The 22,422-nt window shown below is 32.4% G+C and overlaps 1 protein-coding gene across 3 annotated transcripts in view; it reads left to right on the top strand.

Annotated features, from left to right (window-relative positions):
- Positions 1–13,747, top strand: part of LOC131928564 (beta-adrenergic receptor kinase 2) — a 32,233-nt gene extending 18,486 nt beyond the window's left edge. The window contains exons 7-18 of one of the 3 annotated variants that reach the window (XR_009383802.1): positions 94–306; positions 4,551–4,645; positions 4,842–4,949; positions 5,129–5,195; positions 6,412–6,453; positions 7,150–7,250; positions 7,547–7,709; positions 7,895–8,057; positions 8,299–8,456; positions 8,718–8,831; positions 9,065–10,500; positions 11,827–13,747. Coding sequence is in view for 2 of the 3 variants with exons in the window: in XM_059284631.1 (XP_059140614.1) it covers positions 94–306; positions 4,551–4,645; positions 4,842–4,949; positions 5,129–5,207; positions 7,150–7,250; positions 7,547–7,709; positions 7,895–8,057; positions 8,299–8,456; positions 8,718–8,831; positions 9,065–9,253 (1,383 nt within the window). In the remaining variant the exon portion in view is untranslated. Of the gene's footprint in view, positions 1–93; positions 307–4,550; positions 4,646–4,841; positions 4,950–5,128; positions 5,208–6,411; positions 6,454–7,149; positions 7,251–7,546; positions 7,710–7,894; positions 8,058–8,298; positions 8,457–8,717; positions 8,832–9,064; positions 10,501–11,826 lie in introns of those variants that run through there. The other 2 variants (XM_059284632.1, XM_059284631.1) reach the window with 2 other exon arrangements.
- Positions 13,748–22,422: the final 8,675 nt, after the last annotated feature.

Raw genomic sequence — 22,422 nt, 5'->3', positions numbered from 1 at the left:
TTTACAGTTTTATTTCATCTATTGTTTTAACTAATTTATTTCACTTTTATGAATTTTTTATCAATTAAATTTTTTCTTCTTCTGCTGTTTCAGGAAGGAAGTCCGTTCATTGTGTGCATGACATATGCATTTCAGACCCCTGAAAAGCTTTGTTTTATTCTTGATCTTATGAATGGTGGTGACCTCCATTACCACCTGTCCCAGCATGGTGTGTTCACAGAAAAAGAAGTCCGGTTTTATGCTGCTGAGGTCATCTTGGGGCTGGAACATATGCACAGTCGCTATGTTGTATACAGAGATTTAAAGGTAAATACATGCTGGCTTCTGCTGGGCCCAGCTTCTTTTCTCATCAATCTACACTCAAATAGTAGAACGAGCAACACATTCCTATAGCCGCTAGTCTTCTGGCATAGATGTTAGTTCAAAATTTGAGGTAATAAAAGTTTTCAAAAATCAGTAAGTAGCTAGATCTATAAACAAACAAGTAGGTTGGTTTTTTTGTTTTGTTTTTTAATCAGAAAATAAAATTTTAAAAGATGTTAATAATAATGGTTTGTGAAAATCCCAAGTGAGAAACCATTTTCCTGGGTTCTTAAATATATCGATTCCTAATTATCCAAACATTTTAAATTATTCAAACATTCAATAATTTTAATTATTATAAAAATCAAATATTCTTAATTATTCCAAAAATAAATTGCTCGTTTACACTTGGTGCTATTTTGATCAATGAAGCTGTGCTACTAGTATACACTGCTAGCAATTTGTATTAATTAATACTTTTCCAACACAGCGTATAAAAGTTCAAAGTTCATGTGTTGTAGAATGCACTGATTTACTTCTGTTTGTCATGGAGCAGTTGGTAGGGAAGAACGTCATAGACTTACATTATAGATTTTTTTTTTTTAATGTGAGCTGGTTAATTATAAATAATAGCAGTGCCCTTTCACACATACACTGCGTACTCAGGAAGTGCTCTGAACTCAAGGAGGATTGCAGGGGAGGGAGGGGAGGAGATACAGAACATTTTTCAGAGTGACAAATTGTAGGGTTTTCTGTTCAGATGCTCTGGCTTAATGAAGTAAAAAAAAAAAGCGCTACTAAATTAAGTGGTAAGATGGTATTTTAGCTGCTTCCTTATTGACTTTTTTTTTTATAGAATGGCGCTAGCTAATTATGTAGTAAGATTGGAGTGGTATTCTTGGTAAAGTAGGTCTTCAGGAAAATCTATTACGCTTAATCAAACATGCTGACTTAAACAGCTTAAAATACACTGTTTGTTTCGTTCAGTTATTACTATAACCTCAGGCATATAATTTTTTGTTCATAGGAAATAGTTAACCAAGAAAACTTTGTTTACTGTTCAGTTTATTATAATAGAATATGTATCTGCTGTGTGTAACATGCACAGACATCTTGAACCCTGGCTTTAGAAATGTAAAAGATGAAACTAAGAACAGATAGGTAACTAAATATTTCAGACGTTTTTGAAAACAATGAATTTTTGGATCCATAAGCTGTTTTAATGAGTAAGCTAAGATAAACAAACAGTTGAAATGTCAGCTATTTTTATTCCTTAAATGATGTATGAAGCTATAAACAATCTAACTAGGATGTTTTTAGAGGTATTGCTTTTGTATTTTTATTAACATAGCCATCTTAAAATAAGTATGTAGTTGTTTTTTAAATTAAGCCTTGTCTATTTTTGTCTATTTTCCTGTACTGGGAAGAAAAAGTTGACTCAGCATTTTACAATATATTGTTATAGTAGCTTTTAGCTCTTGGTTTTGAATAACGCACAGGCTGATCTAATACTGCATGCCTTTGTTTGGAGTATAGTGGCTTAGTATTTGAGAATAAACAACTTTATCTTTGAGAGCTTCTTCTTTTGGGAACATCACATCAGCACATTAGGTTTCCCACAATGCAATTTGAGTATCCTCACCACTTGTTTAAAGGCTTTGCGAAAGAAAGCAGGTTGATATTTTTTGAAGTTTGTATTCATGTAACCACATAATGGCTAATTTATTTCAAGATTTAAGACAAAACATTATTCTTCATTATAGATTGTAGTTTTTAAGAGCTTCCAAAGAAACTCTTAATTTAAAATAGATTTTACTAATTAAGACTTAAGAAGGCTTAAAATATCTTTATTTAATAGCTTTTTAATAAGCATTGAATTATTATAGCCTATAGCATATCTTATTTCATAAGCAGGAAGACAATTTATTAAGTAAATAGCTTATTATGGTTTTAATTATTTCCTAATTCGGCATCTCTGTATGTTTAAGTGTACTGTATAGTAATAGAGATACTTCAGGTTCCACCCAGGGGTTATTTAGTATGTGTGCTTCAAGTGTCTGTGTGCTCGTGAATATTCTTTCTTTCTCTTCAGCTACACTAGATACTTATAAACTTTTATTAGGTATGTAAGTGTATAAGTGTGTGTGTGTGGGGGGGGGGGGGGGAGGGGCTGTTAGTGTATTAGTTCCACACTAGTCTAGTCACCACAGTTCTTTAGGTCAGAATTTACCTTGATTAGCTAGTTGCTTCCCCTGTCATACACCAGTGGAAGTCTAGACATAATGTTCACTGCCAGCCAATTAGGGTTAGCAGTACTCTTGAACCCAGCTGTTCTGTCTACTTGAAATTACATTACAGAAACATTTTTTTTATTTTATAAAGTTGAATAATTCTTTTCCATCATGGTGTTGTTAGTATGCTTCTTGCACACAGAGCATATCCCATACTTGAACCAAATAAAATCATCAAACAACTTCCTTGTATTATTTATATTTAAGTGATACATTGTAGCATGCCGAGGAGAAAAACTAAATATTTTATTTCTCTCACACTGATATTTAAAAAAATTAAGTATGTTGTAGCTTCATTACATTACAGTGTACGGGTATTTTGTGTAATACTGATTTATATTTTCTATTATTGTTTATCATGTAACACTGATACTTAACAATTCCGCAACACGTGCATCAGTGAAGTGTTTGTATCCTGTTTTATCTACTAGATGCCTCAGCTCAGGGATTACAAAACCATTCTATAGGCCTCTATTCATTCAGATGGACCAGCTTATGGGACCTATCTTTTTCCCTTCCCACCTACTGTTGATCAAATGTACAGAACTTAGTCACTTCCTCTGATGTGAAAATCTATAATGTTGCAATTGTTTAACTTCTTTGTGATGCAGTTGTCAAATGTTCCTGGTGGAAAGCACAAGAGCATTTAAAACATTTCTGTTAAAGCCTGCATTGATTTTTCAATTTTCTATGATAAATGAGTGTGTATTCAGAAGTGGCAACAAAAGCACAGAATGATTGCTTGTTTTTGTCCCATTGGATTTCACTTTATTGCATATTCTGTCTCTTCATGGGCATAAAGGAATTAAATATAAAGCAAGCGCCCATGTAACTAATAGAAAAATAGTGAGCTTTTCAAGCAGTGAGGTTTTTTTTAAAAAAAAATATTTACTTGATACTCTTGGTAGTGTTTGAAATATGTTTGCATCTGATGTTTAGGTAATACATCAGGAATTTAAGAACCCTTGATGTCTCTTTTGCAGTGGGCATCATTTGCATATTTATGGTTTAATCTATGCTTTTTTACCCTGGTCGCTGATTTAATAAGAAAAAAGAGCTGAGTTGTATCTATGTATTGTGAGGGGATCCATGTTCTCAGATAATACACTGCTGTTTCTCAGACAGTTTTTATTTTATTCATGCAGAATTCAAAACAGGCTCTATATGACTTACATTGGCACTTTCTGAAAATTACCATTTTAAAACACAAGAACACCAATTTAGTTAAATATTCTGAGGAGAGCGGGTTTAAGGTTGGGCACATTAGATTTATTAGATCGAGAAGTTTCAGGTTTTCATCATTCTCTTTTCTAGTCTACTCGACCTTGTGCCAGTTGGTTTGTGTAGCAGTCATTAGTTGGTGGAACAGCTAGCCCTACTCACATCCTTTCTCTTCTCTAGTCCACCCAACCTTGTGTCAATTGGTTTGTGTAGCAGTCATTAGTTGGTGGAACATCTAGCCCTACTCACATCCTTTCTCTTCTCTAGTCCACCCAACCTTGTGTCAGTTGGTTTGTGTAGCAGTCATTAGTTGGTGGAACAGCTAGCCCTACTCACATCCTTTCTCTTCTCACAGAGCTTGTTAAAATACTCCCTAAGGTCTATCTAGGTTGACATTTGACATATTTGCTGCTTATATTAGAAGCTTGTTAAGTTGTTCAAGTTTTGTAACCATCATTTTATTTTTAAAAATCATTTCCCTTGGGAAAATGATTATGTTAGCTCTATTGGCAAGTTATTTATTTTTGTGGCAGCCAATCACATCCCACAATTGCGAGGCTTATTTTTGTATATAATTTTAATAGAATAATTCTTTCTTGCTTTCATTTTATGTTTTCAACAACTCTAAGTATTTAGTGATTCATAATGCAGCACTTCATTTGATGCGCAAAATTTTTGTTTTAAAAATGCAACTACGATGAAAACAGAATTTATTTTAAACTTATTTTGTTTCAGCCTGCGAACATTTTACTGGATGAAAATGGACATGTCCGTATATCTGACCTTGGTTTGGCTTGTGATTTCTCAAAGAAAAAACCCCATGCAAGTGTGTAAGTGTCAAATTTAATAAATCATGCTGATGAATGGTTTTGATCTTGGCTCAAGGCTTAGTTAAAATAGTTCTTAGACTGATTGAATTTAAGTTTTCCATTGACTATCATCACCTCCTTTACTTATCAGGAATGTCAAGTTATCATTTTTATGAATACCAGAATGTTTGATCTACTCTGTTGGTTTCTCTTCCAGTGGTACACATGGTTACATGGCTCCTGAAGTTCTACAGAAAGGCACAGCTTATGACTCAAGTGCTGACTGGTTTTCATTTGGTTGTATGCTTTACAAGTTGCTCAAAGGGTATTCTTTGGTTGATATATGTCTTGTTAAATTAAACTTGTATCTCTTAAAAAAAAAAAAAATTCTTATTTATTTTAGTATTGAAGTATGTATGTATTTTAATTTTTATGTTGTGAGAAAATTCTAATACGATGCTTTATTAAATTTGAATGTGTTCTTGTGTGTGTGTTCACTTGCAGGCACAGCCCATTCAGACAACACAAGACCAAAGATAAGCATGAGATAGATCGCATGACTATGACAATGGTAGGTCCATCGGTACGACAATTTATTGAATTTTCACAATTTTGTGTCGCACGCTTGGTGGTTCAATATGTTTTTTTTAATACTAATATTGTTATATTTGTTTTGGTTACGTATTTTACTGCAACAGCTGATGTTCAAGTCAAATGATATGGAAAAGCCTTAGCAGAGCCTCTTGTCAAATAAATACTAAATAGATACTTTTGTAAGAAACATAAAATAGTTGAATTTAAAAGATTAGTTGGTTGTTCATGTAGTAATATTATTAAAAAGTAATTGAACAAAAAACAAATGAACGAGGGCTAGAAATATCTTATACTATTGAACTGAAAACTAAAAGAAACTAAAAGCACCAAATAGTAGTTGGACTAGAAACTGAAAGTTTTCAGTAAAAAGCATTGAAATTAAAGCTGAAATTTAACAACCTAAGATAAATGTGTATCAGTCAAAAGAAAAAAAAAAACTCATGAAAGATATCTTCAATTTGTTTTGATTTACACTTTTTGCAATGCGGTTTCTCTTTTACATGAATTTTTTTTTAAACATTAGTGTATTCCAGTTACTTAAAAACCTGATTTTTTTAGGGCTGATATTTTAAGTGGACCCAAAGTCAGATTTAAACACCAAACGTTTCTTGTTCTACAGTATAGTTTTGTAAAAAAATAAATTGTAATTTACTCAGCTATTTTAAAAGCCACGACACAATCAAGATGTGCAGCCTGTAAACCATTTTTTTAACTTGGTATAAGCTTGGTCCACTAGTTCCCATCACGTTTACACCAATTTTGTAATTGACGTTTTATTCAAATTATTTTTCTTCGTGTTTGGTTTATTTACTCTTTTCACTTCAAGTTTATGGCAAAAGGCTTATCAAGTGGTCCTCAAGGATACTTGTTCTAAAAGCTTATGGTCACTAAACCTGTAAAATCTTATTTGATCTTTTTAAAAGTCAGCTGTTGGGGTATGAATACAGAAGTTAAACAGGGCTTACCTGTTTACGTTTTTTTTTCTCTCCAATTTAACGTCCCTGTTGGCTGGAACAAAGAACCCCAGTTGCTGTCCCAGATAAATTTAAAGTCAAAATTTGACACTTGTTATTAAAAAAATATTTGGATTGAAATCTGACTTTTAAAAAAAAAAATGGAGTTAGTGACCATTTGCAGTTGATTATCGGCTCTGCAAAGGCATGACCATAACACATTTGACCACTTTGTTCCAGTCATCAGGGTCAATTAAAAATGAATTAAACTTCAATGTAAAGGTAAGTCTTGACACGTTGAAACAAGCACACAGCAAGACATTTCTTTTACCCAGCTGTTGCTGGGGAATTTTTTTACATGCTCAACTTTTAAGTTTGATTTCTACTTATTGTGTTATTAATTGTATGATTAGGAAGCAAGCATGAATGTGCAAAACTTGAGAGTTGGATATACTTTTACTGTATTTTATCTTGATTTATTACATTTTAGTATGTTTTTTTTCTTTACTTCAGTTTAATTTTTATTCATGTTACTTTTGGTTTTAAACGTTTAAATTGTTGTTTAATATTGGCAGCTGTTATTAGTTACTTATAGTCTACTTTATTTAATAGCTAGCAAGTTAATTACTTAATTATGCAATTGTTTACAGAAAACACTTAATTTTTTAAAGCTATCAAGTTTTTAATGATCAAAAATTTTTCTTTAAAATTTTCAATGAAGTGTTTTAAAAATAAAGTTATATGCAATTTAAAAAAGTAAAATATAGTCATTTCCTAATGGTAACCTGTATGAGTGCTTAGTTATTATAAAAAAATATTTCCAATTTATCTGCTCTTTAAACAATTAAAATTAACACCAAGCCTCTGCACTTTGTAACTTTAACGGCAGCAATAAAAGCACTGGTTAACTGAGACAGTCACTGGTTCAATTTGTCAGTCTAGAAAAGTAGAGGCTAATGTTCTTCCCTTTACTTGCAGAATGTTGATTTACCTGAAACAATGTCCATAGAAATGAAAACTCTTCTTGAAGGGCTGCTTCGGCGAGATGTAGACGACAGAGTCGGCTGTCGTGGAAGGGGGTATGTATGTGATTCTCATCAGTAAGCACGTAATGGTGAGGGAATAAAGGAAAATGGTCAGTCACTGCAGGCACCGGTGGAGAGTCAGTGAGGATCCAGACTGGCAAGAGTGGGTACATTCTCCATCCTTACAAGTGACAGTCGTGAGGACTTAACTTTTATCTCAACTGAAAGAAACCAGAAGCTTTTTTAAAAAAATTAAACTGTATGTAGTGTACGTTAAGTTGATGTTTTGTTGAAGTTTTTAGAATGTACTCATTAAAATGTTTCACTTGTTTGTTATTCTGTTTCTTTAGAGCTCAGGAATTGAAGGAACATCCATTTTTTAAAGGTATTGATTGGGTCCAGGTGTATCTGCAAAAATATTCCCCACCATTGATTCCGCCCAAGGGAGAAGTAAATGCGGCCGACGCTTTTGATATTGGCTCATTTGACGAAGAAGATACTAAAGGAATTAAGGTCTTTACTTTTTTTAGTTATATTTCAAGAAAAGAAGCTTTTCGTTTAATTATATTTTATGGAATCAGGTAGTAATATTTGTTACTTTTCCGTATATGTTCTTAAAATATTTTAAAATTATCCTCAAACATTTTTTGTTGTCTTTAATGAAAAAATGACTGACTGTATTGCTTTTAATCTTGTAGTTGACAGAGGCAGACCAGGACTTGTATAAAAACTTCCCACTGGTTGTGTCTGAGCGTTGGCAACACGAAGTGGCAGAAACAGTATTTGAAGCCATTAACACAGACACAGATAAAGTTGAACAGAAACGCAAACAGAAACCTAAAGGAGATGAAGTAGATCTGGGTAAAAAAATAAACTTAAGTTCACCTAGAAACTGAATGAAAGACAACTGTCTGGTTGTGTTGTGTGGTATCTGCTTTATATTAGTATCTATTGAAATCTTCATAACATTCCGGATTTTAAAAAAATAATTTTTTTTTGTTTTATGTTTGTAGTTACAACCTAGAGTTTTTAAGTCTTTTTTGTTTTAAATTTTGCTCATAAACATTTTTACTAAAACATTGTAACGCATTTAACTTTTCAGCAGGGCCTACTGACTGTATTGTGGAAGGTGAAGTTTTAAAACTGGGTGGGCCTTTCAATCAGTCGTGGGCTAAGAAACATCTAAAATTATACCCCAACAGACTTGAATTTTACCATAAAGCCAGAGATGGGACTGTACCCAAAGGCAAAGCTGTAGAAGTAGGTTACTGCTTGTCTGTTTCACATAGTTGGAAATCAATATATCATTTAAAGTCCTGTTATTTAAATAACAGCATTTTAATAAGGAAGCCTCAACCACTTCAGTAAAATTCTTCAATTTTTTTAATAATCATATCATTAAATAAAAAAAAAATTATAGTTGATGTATCTAAATAAAACAAAACACTTGGCAAAATATATTTAGTTATGTTTTGAATCTTGTAGTTTTATACTGATGTAATGAAATGTGTATACTTTCAGTTATACTCAATGCTAGACATAAAAGAAGTTGTTCCTGAATTTCAAAAGTACCAAAAGATGGAGAACTGTATCGTCCTCAATCTTAAGACAGACAAAATAATCATCACTTCACCTGTGAGTTTTTCCTTCTTTTCAAACTAAATATGTAGAACAGGTGTCCCCTTTACTAAAGCAGCTACCCTTTGTTTTACTGTTTTATTTGATGTGGTAGTAGATTCTCTATCTACATTTTCAATAAACATCATTTTTTAATGTTGTGAGAGTAACCCTCCCCCCTTCCTACCCATCCCTCAACTGTTTTGGTATTTGAACAAATAAGTGCTCATGTATTGAATTATCTTCCCCAGGACAAGGTGTTAATCAATCAGTGGAAGGATGAAATTATTCAGGGTTTTAACCTGTCAACACAGATTGTAGCCACAATGAACAAAAAAGCTAGCAAACTTTATGGCTCAGAACTTCCAGGATCACCAAGCACAGAGAGCCTTCGGAATCCATTGGAGCATCGCAACAGCAATGGCAATGGCAGTAGTTAGCTCCGTATTAGAGTTGTATTTGTATTGCATTGATTATTCATACTTACTGGTATTTTTCATCCTGTTCTTTTCACATTGTTTTTTTTTTTTTAAAAAGAATTACTGAAATTATTTTTCCCCCCTAAAATTTTAAAGTTAAACTTTGTATTCATTTGTTGGATAGTTAATTATGTGATAGTTTAAAAAAATTTGTATTCATAGTTTGAGTTGGATGTTAATTAGTCGAACTTAAGGTTTTTTGTTTTTTTTTCAAAAGAATGGAAATAATTTTAAATTCTTTATGTAAATGTCTCAAATAGAGTGTGAAGACATTGTATGATTAGAGTAACGTACTGCTATTTATATCTTCCATTGCAATATTTAACTGGCTTTTTATTGCTCCTCTTTAGCGACTAAATTAGGGTTTAGTTAAGATCACAGAATTATCAGCTTAAGCTTATTTGAAGAGTGAAAGGATTTTATTATTAAATGGGAAGGGATTGAAGCAGAAAATAATTTTATTTCAGTTTTTAAAAATATCAGTTCTACTGAGGAGGAATGTAAATTAGTATATGGAATCTGCATACAGTCTAGTATAATCTCCTTTTATAACTGTCTGAAAAGTATCAAAGTACAGCGAAAAGATAACATATTTGATTGATGCTTGGTTTTTTTTAGTTTCCATAAAATGGGGCTTTTCAAATGAATGTAAAATCAGATTTTTAACACAGCTTATGAAATGTTTCTACAGGAAAGTCAAGCTGTTGCAACTGCTGCTGTCGTGGTCGTTGTTGCTGCTGTTGTGTCATATCATAGTATTGTGAAGCTTGGGGGAACATTTTTTATAAAATTATATTTGTAATCATATGAAGGGATTATTTTTTAAAAAGGTTTGTTTCATGTGATCTGTCCCTACAATACTTTTACATTTTCAAAAAAATTTGGATCTTCCAAAACAATTTAGGCTATTTTAAGCTGTATTGAATTTATTTTACTTTTCAGAAATAAGCAAATTTTGAAAGTTCGTACACCATCTGAATTCCCCCTTGCTTTAAATGAACGCTTTAAACTTTACACAAAAAACTCAAGCAATGGCTCTGTAAAATATTGGTTTTGTCTTCATAACTTTAAGTGGATGAAAAATAACCAGCTGCCCCATGAGTTACTTACCTTTACCCAATTTTGTTTACAATGATCACGTTAACCTTTTTGAATGGGAGAATATACCAGCAGGAGCTCTTTTATGCTGTCTAGATGAAGATCCTAAGGTGACAATTTTAAAGCTTTGTTGGCAGTTCAACCATTTGGTTTTCTCAGTTGATTGTTTTTCAGATGTTTTTTTTTATTGTTTTAATTTTGTTTTAAAGAAAAAAGTACAATTTAAGGGGTGTAAATGAACTGAATCAAAGTTGTAGGCTGTGATTTATTGGGTTTTCTATACACTCTTACAAGAAATATTGTTTTGAAATAAGTCAAAAATGTCTTGGTGACTACTAGCTAACTAAATTATAGAAATCCATTGGATGTTGATACCACCCACCCGATACAACTTATGCATTTCTTTTTTTACCAGAACAATGTTCCTATTGTATTATTTAGAAACTTACACAGATATGTTTATCTAACGAAAGAACACTTACATCATGGGGTTATCCTCTCACTACTTTTAATTTTGTTGTTATAGGTAACTAGCACAAATTAAATAACTGGGGAGCAGTTTTATTTTTACTGAGCATAAATACTCTCACTACTCCATCCCACTTACTGTGTTATTCTTGTTTTTACATGGATGAATGGTGATATATTCATGGATCACTTACACTTTACTGATGGGTTGATTCCCATTTCCATGCTGACAAAGTTTGTTTATTGTAGATCTCTACTTGCCAAATTATTTTTTTTCAAAACAAAAACGTATGTTTTTTAAATAAGGAAACAACAATGACTGAGCTGTTGTACATCATAGTTGGTCCCATTGGTTTTAAGTAGTTAAAAAATTATGTTAAACAAACTGGCAGTTTAATATTCCCAACTCTTGGGTGGTTGCTCTTTAACAAACTTGAGGGTTGGATGTTTGCAAGGTTTTTTGTTTTGTTGACAAGTTTCGTCACACTGAATTATATATAGTTTGCTTTGTTTGTTTACTTGTGGAAATTCGAAATTTGTGTTGAGTTCATTAGCACAGTATATATGGAAATGGAGATGATATATTTTGAAAACAATATATATTGTTCTAATGCTAGGTGATACGTGCAATATTTTAATTATTATTTATAGGTGTCATGTAAAGAGAATCTATCATTCATTGATGACCTATTTTAGATTTTGACACTAAAAAATTTCATTTGTATAAAATAGTTTACAATGAATTATTATTTAGATACCATCTTATAAAACTCACATTTCTAGGATTATTATATATTAGACATTGTAACATTGAATAAAAATATCCCAATTAAAAATTCTCCCACTGATTTATTATAAGTCATCCATAAGTCATTAATAGCTGTTATTTTTAAGTCGCTTGCTGTTTAGATAATTTGTTAGTGTTTGCCAATACTTGCACTGTATTGATTGTCTCCCTTCAATTTCAGGTATAATTATTTTTCATGTTCAACACTTTCCCTCTACATTCGCTGCAGGCAGTGATTTTTTAACCTACCAACCTTGGCCCAAAATTAAATGCAATTTTATGGAATATTGAATTCACAGAATTTTTGCAAAAAAAGTGTATACATTGAAAGAATAAGTAAATGTGTTGCTATAGTTAGTTATTTGAAGTATTGTATTAAAACAGAAACTTATTTTTGTGTTCAAAGTATGCTGTTTTTTTCCTGATAAAAAAGAAAGGAAGGAAATGCCCAAGTCTGTTGGTACTGTATTCTAAACAAAGCCAAAAAATATAACCCCATTACCAAAAAAAAATATGTTATCAACAGTAATCTTAATTTAGTCTCATTCTTTATCACTTACCTTATTGTGATTATCCCATATTGTACAGTATTTTAATACTTCTCATATCTTAGATGTTCTTCTGTATGGTGGTAAGCCCTGGCTTAGATGGCAGTATACCCTACTACATAGTCCTAGCTTTTCACTACAACTTGTATTTTTACAATAAAACAAAAAATTGTACAAGATTCATTGCATTTAACGCATTAAGTATTTTAAAAATATATTTACCAGTGGATGTTATTATAATTACCAGTGTAAAAGACAGTAACTAAACGTTTAGTATATTTACTGTTTTGAACCTCAAGAGTATTTTTTTGTATAAAACAATAGCAATTTCAAACAGATATCACAGAGTGTATGAATGTTTTTTTAAAGTTTCTTCCCTTTGCTGACCATCATACCAGGTTTTTTTTTTTTAAAAACTATATAATAACTAGCAGCTTGTCTTATATACATACCCCTTGCAACAGCCCCCTTCTACACTTTCTCTGTAGTTTAATATTGTATTTAGTGTTGCAAATTACAAATACTGCTCTCTGCATTGTTGGGGTGCAGTGTTGTTACGACTACCACTATTTATTTATATAAATATATATATATACATATTGTAAAAATAACATTACTATTCACTTTTATTATTTTTCATCACTGCTTGCACATGTATACAAATGACTCTTTCTGTGGGCCTTCCATTAGGAGCATAGTTAAATATAAATATTAGTGTTCAACTTGGACATGTGATTAAGCACCATGACATGTCGTGTATGAGCCACTTGCCGCCCAAGTCCCAGATAATAAACCATCAGATGTGATTATTTTTTTTCTCTCCCTCCCCTCTCCCTCAAAAATCACTGTCAGCCCTGGATATCATATTTCTATATTGTTATGTGTGTGTTATATGAATGGGCTACTGTGTTATTTCTATATTTTTATGTGTGCTTGTCATATGAATGGATTACTGTGTTAGCCTGCACATGTAAAAAAAAAAATGTATGAATTCAGCATGGGGTTGAAGGGGGACACCTGTTCTTGTGAAACTACAACAACTGTATAAAGTAACTCTTTCATTGTTATTATCCAATTAAAAATCATGTTAAAATAACATGCTGTCTAAGTTGTATGCGTTTTATTTTTCAAATCACCTCCCCCTCACTCTGTTGAGTGTGTTAGCACTCTGATGTTCATTTTCACACACATTTCTAGATGTGATATCTTGCAAAGTTTAATGTTAACTTTTTTTTTTTTTTATTATTCAGCAGATTTGAAATTTCATCTTGTCATACATGAATACAATTGATGTTTGATAATTTTAACTTTAATTTCAAAACTAATTTATTTGTTTGTCTATTAAATGCTCACTCCTTTAACTTGTGATTAATAAATGCTAGGTTAAATTGCCACAACTTTTGTTTTGATAGTGTCTACTGTTATGTGTATTTTTAAAGTCAGAAACTCTGACCCTTAGTCTTTATATCTTTTTTTTTAATTTAAAAAAAAACAAACCACCTTTTTGAAATCATTTTAATAATTATTTGATGAGTGTTAAATTATCTGTTTTTTTTTAAATATCCATAACAGCAAATTGTAATTTTAAAATGCTATTTTTATAAACGAAAGAAATATCTTAAAACATGTATGTTTTAGGTATTTTATAAAATCTCAATGCAGAGCTGTTCCACTCAGTGTATTTATGTACATTAACCGCCTAAGACTGGTTGTCTTGGGATTGATGAAGAAGTACCTCAAACTCGGAGGTGCTGAAAACTATGTGATGCTTACCTATTTCTTTATAAATCACTTTTCAATTTCAATAGTTTAGATTGAGTAGCTTCCATTTTTTAACTGTTTTTGTAGTCTTGGGTGTGATGCAAGTGAGGTTTTTCCCTATTTGATGGTATATTTGCTAGAGCTCATCACTTCCTTATGCATCTGTTTCATTCTGTACCGTTGTCTGACACTAAACATTTTGTTTCGGTAAATGCTCCCAGTATACTTTGTATCTCCCCAGTATGTAAATAGAAGCCCATAGACCACATACTTTTTGTTTTGCAATATAAAATTATCAAGTTCGTGACAGTGGACTTAGAAAGAAATAACTTCTCATGTATTAACTTTTTTCTTCACTTTTACTGTTTTAGATTTAAGTTAACACTATGTAATAGCTTTTTTTTTGAAGTAAAATACTTTAAACCTTATTTATACAAAATTATATGTATATAAAATTATACAGCTTTTAATTAAACAGTGTTCTGTCAACAAAAACTATTTCAAAACAAATTAATAAAGCTGTTTCCTTATAATAAAGAGGTAGACCTACTGTGCTGGATAGAAGCAGTCTTTGTAGAATAGTGTCAAGCTGATAAGTTTGTACGAATAATTTCCCCACCCCTTCATTTTTTTGTTGTTCTCATTTAAGAATCTCATCTACATTATCCCTCCTGTCAAGAACAAGCAAACATGATCTGACTGGTTGCAATAGTTCCCAATTTCTTGGGCTAAAGAAATAAGGATATATATATATATATATATATATATATATATATATATATATATATATATATATATATATATATATATATATATATATATATATATATATATATATATATATATAATACTGATATAGTTAGAGAAGTATAAAAGAAAAATTTCAATGAAATAGTAGTTTGACATTTACTTTTCCCTCAAAGATGGTCTTAAGCAGGGTTTTTGTTTTACATCGCAATCAGGTGCAGTTGACTGGTTTTTTTCTCTTTCTGTTTGACTCGACTCTCAATGTTGTCCACCAGTCTAGACAATAGACAAAATAAAATGCAGTTACAGATGGATTGTTTTATTAAGTACTAAACCAGATGCATGCTTCGACATAATACATAATTTGTTTTTGTTTATCAATGAACGCATAGTTCAGTGGGTCTTTAACAAAAGTTCTGACTAGTAAGCAATGTGCCAAGTGTGTATTAAACTTAAGTAATGTCATCAGCAGTTGCTGTTTATTAACAATACATTCAGTATGTGCTGTTTAATAATACATTCAGTATGTGCTTTTTAATAATACATTCAGTAATTGCTGTTTAACACTACATTTTGTGGTTGTTCAAATAACTCATTAGCATATGAGTTATGTTTAGTTGGTAGGTTAAATAATGACTTAGGAATTAAACCATTATGTTGTTTTTTTTTTTGCTGGCATGGTTATGAAATCCACAGTAAACATCAGGGACACAGACACTCTGCTATTAAAAGATTGTAACACTTTTAAAACACTGAACTCATTGCATGTTATATTATGTTAAACTAAAAACTGATATTACTGTTCTTAGATATCTTCATATAGAGTATATTTCAAGAGTGTTTTAGTTTATTTTTTTATTTCAAGGAATTTCCAATTCCGAAATTGAATTTTTAAGAGCTTAAATAATAGGATTGCATTTTCATAAAATTTGTCATATTAAATAAACATTTAAGTGTTTAAAAAAATGTATGTAATATCACATAAGGTTCTAGCTTTGGGTAAGTTTTTAAAAGATGTACCATTTTACCAAAAGTATTTTGTTTATTCAATACATGTATAACTTGCATGATATAGTGACAATGTTGACAAAAGGACAAAGAACGCAGTAATTTGTAGTTTTAAATTGAATTAAGTGATATGCTTTTGCCTGATTTTACAGAAATGAACAACAATTAATGTTAGAAACCTTGAAAAGCTAATTGTATACTGGTTTTGCACTGTCAATTTAAGAAAAATTTAAAACGACCTTTCACTGTTGTAGACTACCTTAATCAGCAACTTTTCTGAGGGTACTTACAGTTACACTGACAAAATATTTAAAACACCCAGCATCTCTTGCAAAATTGAGCTTACTTCATTATAATAGATTATATTCACGCAATTATAATATCTCTTTCATATATATTACTAAACTTATTTTATCATACTCAGAGAATTAAAGTTAATGATATTTCTTTAATCTATTGCTCTGGGTATTATGAATTGTAGTAATCAATGGCGGACTTGTTTCTTTCATTACTGTGTCTGTAACATCAAATTGTATCGTGGCTGGGGTCTAATCCTGCTGTTTAGCTAGAGGGTTTCATCTAGTATTATTTTAGAACTTTGTTTTCCCAGTTTGACATATTATAATTGATTTTTTTGTAAAAAAAAAAAAATAATTACATAAAATATAAGATTATTATTAAAAAGTAACTTTTAATTAATCTTGGAACTGTTGATGTAAAAATATTGTTAATTTTTTTTTTTAATTGCAAAGTCAAAGGTGTAATGAATTTTACGTTAAAAAGATCTTTTTAAAATATCTTAAACTATTCAACATGTTTTTCTCTATTCTTAGAACAATGCTTGTCTTACATGTTTCTTTGTACAAATTCACTTGAATAACAAGTGGACTATTTGTATCAAACCATTTTTTTTTCTTCATTTGTTTAAGTGTGGTATAAGGTCTTGGATTGTCTCTACCATATTTTTGGTGGTTGTTCATCATGTTGCCCATGCGAATGGTTCAGTATCTGGCCGGTCCTGTGTGTGAGTGCTTGTTGGGTGTGTCCAATGATGAGCTAGTACAGCTTAGCTGTATAAAATCTTTACTTGTGAGAGAAAGTCTGGATATTATAATTTTTTTTTTAATTACCAGAATAAATGATTTTTCTCAAATACTTGATGTTTTTAGTGTTGATGATATGGTCTGTCTCTTCAGTGTTTGGTTTGGATTGTGGGTTATTGCTTTGTGTTTCTGTGTGCTTAAGCTGTTTTTATGCACGTTGGTGCCACAGTGATTGAATGAGATCAATCATGATTGAATGAGATCTATCACACGCTAAGGCTGAGAAGGTGAGTAAACTTTAACTAGAATTTTTTTTTGGTTTAAACCCCGTTTTTCCCTTGATAAATTAAAAAATATGCAGTTTCCATTTTGTAAGGGGAAGTAACCAAGCCATTTGAATCTAAGAATATTTTTTTTTAAATAACAAGGTAGCTTTCAAATTATAAATATATAGGCCTATATATATATATATATATATATATATATATATATATATATATATATATATATACATATATGTGTACATTTATATATAAACACAAATGCGGTTAATAAATGCTGTAATTTATTTTGAGAGATCTGTGATTTTGGTGTTAAAACCCCACCCACAACACAACTTGTATATACGCACACACACACACATACACACTCATATAATATATATATATAATACATACACATATATATATATATATATATATATATATATATATATATATATATATATATATATATGTATGTATCTAAGTGCGCCTTATATGACACACACCGTTTCCTTACTGTCGAAAACCTGTCTCTGCCACTGCTTATATCGAATTACCTATGATGAAGCATTAATTATTCCTCCTCTTTAAATCGCTTCAGCAATCTGCATCGTCCATAAAGTGCACGGGGTCATCATGTTAACATATAAATCACTACAATCAAAGGCATAAGATCGATGCCGAAAATTTTTCTTCGTAAACGTTTTTTTTTACTTTGTTCGTTCATCGGCTTGGTTTGTTTCTTTTGAATTATTTAAAAAAAATTAATGAACACACCAATAAAATAAATCCATTAAAGAAACAAGTCTATAACGCTACCGTGCTGTTAACATAGACCGAACTCTTTATACAAATCGATTTTTGTGTTGAGATTTTATAATCCAGCCCTATTCGTTTGTTTAACGGGGCAAGGGAGGTAACTCCGCTCTACGGGGTTGTCGTTATTGTTTGCGTCCTTGGATACGGGGCCCTTTCACGAACGTTACCAAAGGCGGGGGTGAAATAAAAACACGAACGAAAGAACATGAAGCGAGCCGAGTAGAGCCGAGCAAGATTAGAAACGTTTCAGTCCGAGGATACGAACGCTCGTCTGACGAGATAGACTGTGTTGGAATAGGGAAAGAAAAAGGGGAGGTGTAGTGCAAAGAGCCGTAATTTATTTATTTTATATCAACTTTTTCGACTTATGGCACACGGTTTAAGTCTTGAGCTGCATTGATTTTCTGTGACATTGTGTAAGTAGATAGTTCTTAATTACAACAGAACAACAGAATAGCTACTAAATAAGTATAGTAAATATTATATTAACCCATTTAATAAATGTAACCCATTGGTTTATATAGACGTATATAAATAAGTGAATATATCATATATGCCTATATGCATATATATAATTATATATATATATATATATATATATATATATATATATATATATATATATATATATATATATATATATATATATATATATATATAGGCCTATATTCAATATACAAGTCAGTGTTTCTTCCAGAATTTTTGCTCCGAGTGTGCACTTGTAATTTCCAGGGGGGGGGGGGGGGGGGGGGGGGACGACACTGTCAAAAGAATATATTTTCTATATAAATTCCCCCCCCCCCCCCCCCCTAAGAGATGCCTGGAAAAAACTCTGATACAAGCATATATAGCCTACATATATATAAGCATATATATATAAATATATATATATATATATATATATATATGTGTGTGTGTGTGTGTGTATGTGTGTGTGTGTGTGTGTGTGTGTGTAAACGTAAATACCAATATTTGTAAATATAAATGTAACATTTATTTATATATTGATGTATAAATTATAATTAGAGCACCACAAGTCCCTTGTACTGAAGCGACCATGGACTAGTGTGTTGTCTGGCTGTTTACCCTAAGCTTCTGGAGCGGATATCACCTGTGACGGAGGCCAGGTCGTCATAGAACTGACGTAGAGGTAACCCGAGCTTGTGTGTGTTTGTTAGTGTGTGTGTTTTCAGCTCTATGTTATGTGTCTAAGCCTAGATTGTTGATTTGTGTGGGTGAAAGTGTGTGTGTTTGTGTGTTCAGCTCTATGTTATGTGTCTAAACCTATGTTGTTGTTATTGCTGTTGTTGTTGTTGCGTGTGTGTGTATGTGTGTTCAGCTCTATGTTGTGTGTCTAAGCCTAGGTTGTTGTTTTGTGTGTGTGAAAGCGTGTGTGTTTGTGTGTGTATGTGCGTTCAAATCTATGTTGTGTGTCTAAGCCTAGGTTGTTGTTTTGTTTTGTGTGTGTGTGAAAGTGTGTGTTTGTGTGTGTATGTGTGTTTGTGTGTGTATGTGTGTTCAAATCTATGTTGTGTGTCTAAGCCTAGGTTGTTGTTGTGTTAGTGTGTGTGTGTGTGTGTTTAGCTCTATGTTGTGTGTCTAAGCCTAGATTGTTGTTTTGTGTTTGTTAAGGTGTGAGTCTGTGTGTGTATGTGTGTTCAGATCTATGTTGTGTGTCTAAGCCTAGGTTGTTGTTGTGTTAGTGTGTTTGTGTGTGTGTGTGTGTACGTGTGTTTCTAGTCGATTGTTCCCAGGCCGGGTCAGAATTTAACTTGTGTGTTTCAAAACAGCCTTTTAAAAATCCATTACATCTAATTAATTATCTACCAAATATAATGACGGTTAAATCAAATGTGCACATTTTATAGGCCTGTAACACTAACGCGGGACACACCTCCCTACCCAAAAGTCTATAACGTTGAAGAACATTTCCATAGACATTTACCCTTCACATTACAGGCCTATAACAAGTATAGGACCTATCCCCCTCCATAAACAACGACACATTTTGTTACTGCAAAAACTGCGTTTAAAAAATATTTTATGTGAGGCCAACTTACATAACTGTGGAGAAAATTACTAGTATCTTCACATAAAAAAGTTGTAAGGCCTCATTTTAAGTTAATAATCGAACTGTGTCAAATTGTGTCAACCTAGTAATATAAATTTTTGAGATTAGCCAACGTTTTGCAAAAATAACAATAAAGAAAATCTTAGGCAGCGTTAAATTGCTATATACAAGCACACTACCCCATATATCATAGTCAGTGGCGTAGCGAGGTCGGGTGTCACCCGGTGCGGCACTTAATGGTGTCACCCCCCAGAGGCGTAGCGACCCTTCCCGGGGACAAACTTTCAAATTTTCGATTTGCACCCCCCCCCCCCATCAAACTTTCGATTTGCACCCCCTTCAAGTTTTTCTCTATATATTTTGCTATTTTTTGCCTTGGTGTCACCCCCCTAAATGGTGTCACCCGGTGCGGTCCGCACCCCCCCCTGCTACGCCCCTGATCATAGTATAACGACATGAATAACAACCCCCTAAGAGATATCTTAATCTCTAAATATAGACCACATTCATTTTCCATAGCATTTTAAAAAAATAGACTAGTTTTATCTTTTTTTTTCTGCTAATTCAAACCTACTCATACATTAAAAAGGATCATGGGTATGCCTACCAAAGCCTGCACTCTAAACTCTAAACCCATTTTAAAATCTTCTTCGTATTAAGAAATGACTACCGTATGTATTTTATCTCTTTAACTTTAACATATGTAAGCCCGTTCGATTTTAAAGTTAATTCTCACACATACTAATAATAAATTGCTTATAATCTGCCCTAAGTACACACTTGTCTAGTGTGCCAATAGGTCTGTGAAATCTTATCAGCCACCTAAGACGTGTATTGATTTACAGTCCGTGTTTTTTTTTACCCCTTCTTTTTTTCCAATCATTTCAACTTTTCATTGAACAGAGGATCCCGCAGATCAGATTAGTCGTTTTTGGTGACGTCCCCTGTTTGAGTTTATCTCCCCTTATCACTTCTTCATGGCACTATTTACGGTTTCTCCAATTTCCGAAAATGTGGATAAAAAAAAATTTTGAGCTGTGTTTTCTTTCTTTGCCGCATTGAAAAGTCTGGGTTTAGTGTGTGCTTTATGTCTAATACTTTATGAGCTACTTTGTTTTCTTTTGAGCTTTCCTTAGTTGTTTTTTTTTATTTGTGCGGCTAGAAAGTCTTTTCTTAAAAAAAAATCCGATATCGGAACTAACGGAATTCGTAGTTATCAACCGGACAGACCATATCGGTTCCGGAGCTGTAGGATGTCGAATGTTGGATCAGTGGATTAAATCAGTGACACGTTTGAGTTGGTTGGGGGGGGGGTGTTGATCCGTTATTTTAATTAAGTGTTTTTAAACACATCGGTAGAGGCATTTGGAATTTCCTTTGCGAAGACGGGATGATTTGCATGGAAGATAGCATTTATAGGGAGAGCCTCGAGGGACAAAACATGAAACATAGTGAAAAGGGAGGGGGGTGTAAATTACTTAAACACTGGGAGAATATTGCGTCCGAAGGTTTAAAGAACAAAGCCATATTCTTGTAAGGAAAATGGAAGGTAGCTAGCACAGGCATACACACAATCACACGCACGCACCCTCCTACATTCATTCATCCACCCACCCACCCACCCCTACCCCACACCTATACCCCACACAATACACCCCATCACCTCCACAACACACCACGTATATATATATATATATATATATATATATATATATATATATATATATATATATATATATATATATATATATATATATATATATATATATATATATATATATATATATATATATATATATATATATATATATATGTATATAGAGTGGGAAATTAGGAAAGGAGAACGAAAGTCCCCCCCCCCCCCCAGTGTTTCTTCCAGACTTTTTTCTCCGGGGGGGGGGGGGGCACTTGAAATTTTCGGGGGGGGCGGTAGACTTTCTCGGGGGGGGGGCGGACACTGTTAAAATTATATATTTTCTATATAAATTATATAAATTTCATTTCGTTCGGGGGGGGGGGGCGGTAAAAAATTTTCGGGGGGGCGAACCTTGAAGAAACTCTGGTCCCCCCAGCACCAAGTTGTGTAGTTACACTTTGATTTGGTGGATCTTGACGAGGCAACAGGAAGCTTCTTCATGCATAATTCAGGCCTCAGTACCACGTTCATTACGCGATGCAATTTGTCAGTTATGATTAATTAAATGCGTTCTATTTGAACAGTGTTGCGTGTTTTAATCAATAACTTTCTAGAACTTACATAGGCAGCCAAGAAAATAATGAACGACCAAATCTACTTTGATAATTTTACAACAGCGATACTTAATCCAAACCTTAAGCTCATGGTACCTTAAGAGTAGCCTTCAACCTTACTCTTAGAAAAGAGCAGCGGTTTTCCCAGGAAGTCACAGTATGTTACCATTTTTAGCTAGCTTTAACAAAAGAAAAATTAACAGTTTGTCAAAGATATACAGTTACAGTCAGAGACTCTTAAAATATAGACACACGGGTACAGATAAT

This window comes from Physella acuta, unplaced genomic scaffold (genome assembly GCF_028476545.2).
Source record: "Physella acuta isolate Inbredline_101_S28 unplaced genomic scaffold, ASM2847654v3 ptg001519l, whole genome shotgun sequence".
Classification (NCBI taxonomy): Eukaryota; Metazoa; Mollusca; class Gastropoda; family Physidae; genus Physella; species Physella acuta.
Note: the sequence above shows the minus strand (reverse complement) of the source record. Positions and strands in the feature narration are given on the sequence as shown.